The sequence below is a fragment of the Asparagus officinalis genome, unplaced genomic scaffold (assembly GCF_001876935.1).
Source record: "Asparagus officinalis unplaced genomic scaffold, Aspof.V1 AsparagusV1_Un764, whole genome shotgun sequence".
NCBI classification, from domain to species: domain Eukaryota; kingdom Viridiplantae; phylum Streptophyta; class Magnoliopsida; order Asparagales; family Asparagaceae; genus Asparagus; species Asparagus officinalis.
Window position 1 is genome coordinate 1 of NW_017973023.1, and position 430 is coordinate 430.

At 47.7% G+C, this 430-nt stretch overlaps 1 protein-coding gene across 1 annotated transcript; it reads left to right on the top strand.

Moving 5' to 3' along the window:
- Positions 1 to 4: 4 nt before the first annotated feature.
- Positions 5 to 427, top strand: LOC109828144 (the record flags this gene model as incomplete). The annotated part of the gene is made up of 1 exon (XM_020395177.1): positions 5 to 427. A coding segment is annotated over one exon (423 nt), but the record flags the coding sequence as incomplete, so codon positions are not given.
- Between the last annotated feature and the right edge of the window lie 3 nt (positions 428 to 430).

Here is a 430-nt window from a genome sequence, read left to right on the forward strand (position 1 = left end):
CAACACCTCCTCATGCTCCTCCTCCGACCACGACTCCACTTTGGCCTTCTCCGTCCTCCCTCTCAGGTCCCCATCTGAACAAGATTACTGGTCTCTCCTCGCTCTCCAACAACAGCAACAAAATAGTCAGCAGCATCAAGGGTTAGGGTTTGGCTTGTTTTCATCGGGGGTTAATATGGACTTTGGCTCTAATGGCGTTAGCATTGGCAATGGGCTTGTTTGGAGCAATGGGGTGCTTCAACAGCAAGAGCAGGAGCAGAGTAATAATAGCAGTGATCACTGTGGTGTTGCTTCTTCTTCTTCTTCAATCCCTTATGCTACTCCTATTAATGGGTTTGAGGGGCAGAATGGTAATTACGGGTGGGTTGCAGCACCAACTGGTTATTATGCTCAGCAATCTACAAAGCATAATGTGGCATTGTTTCAGACT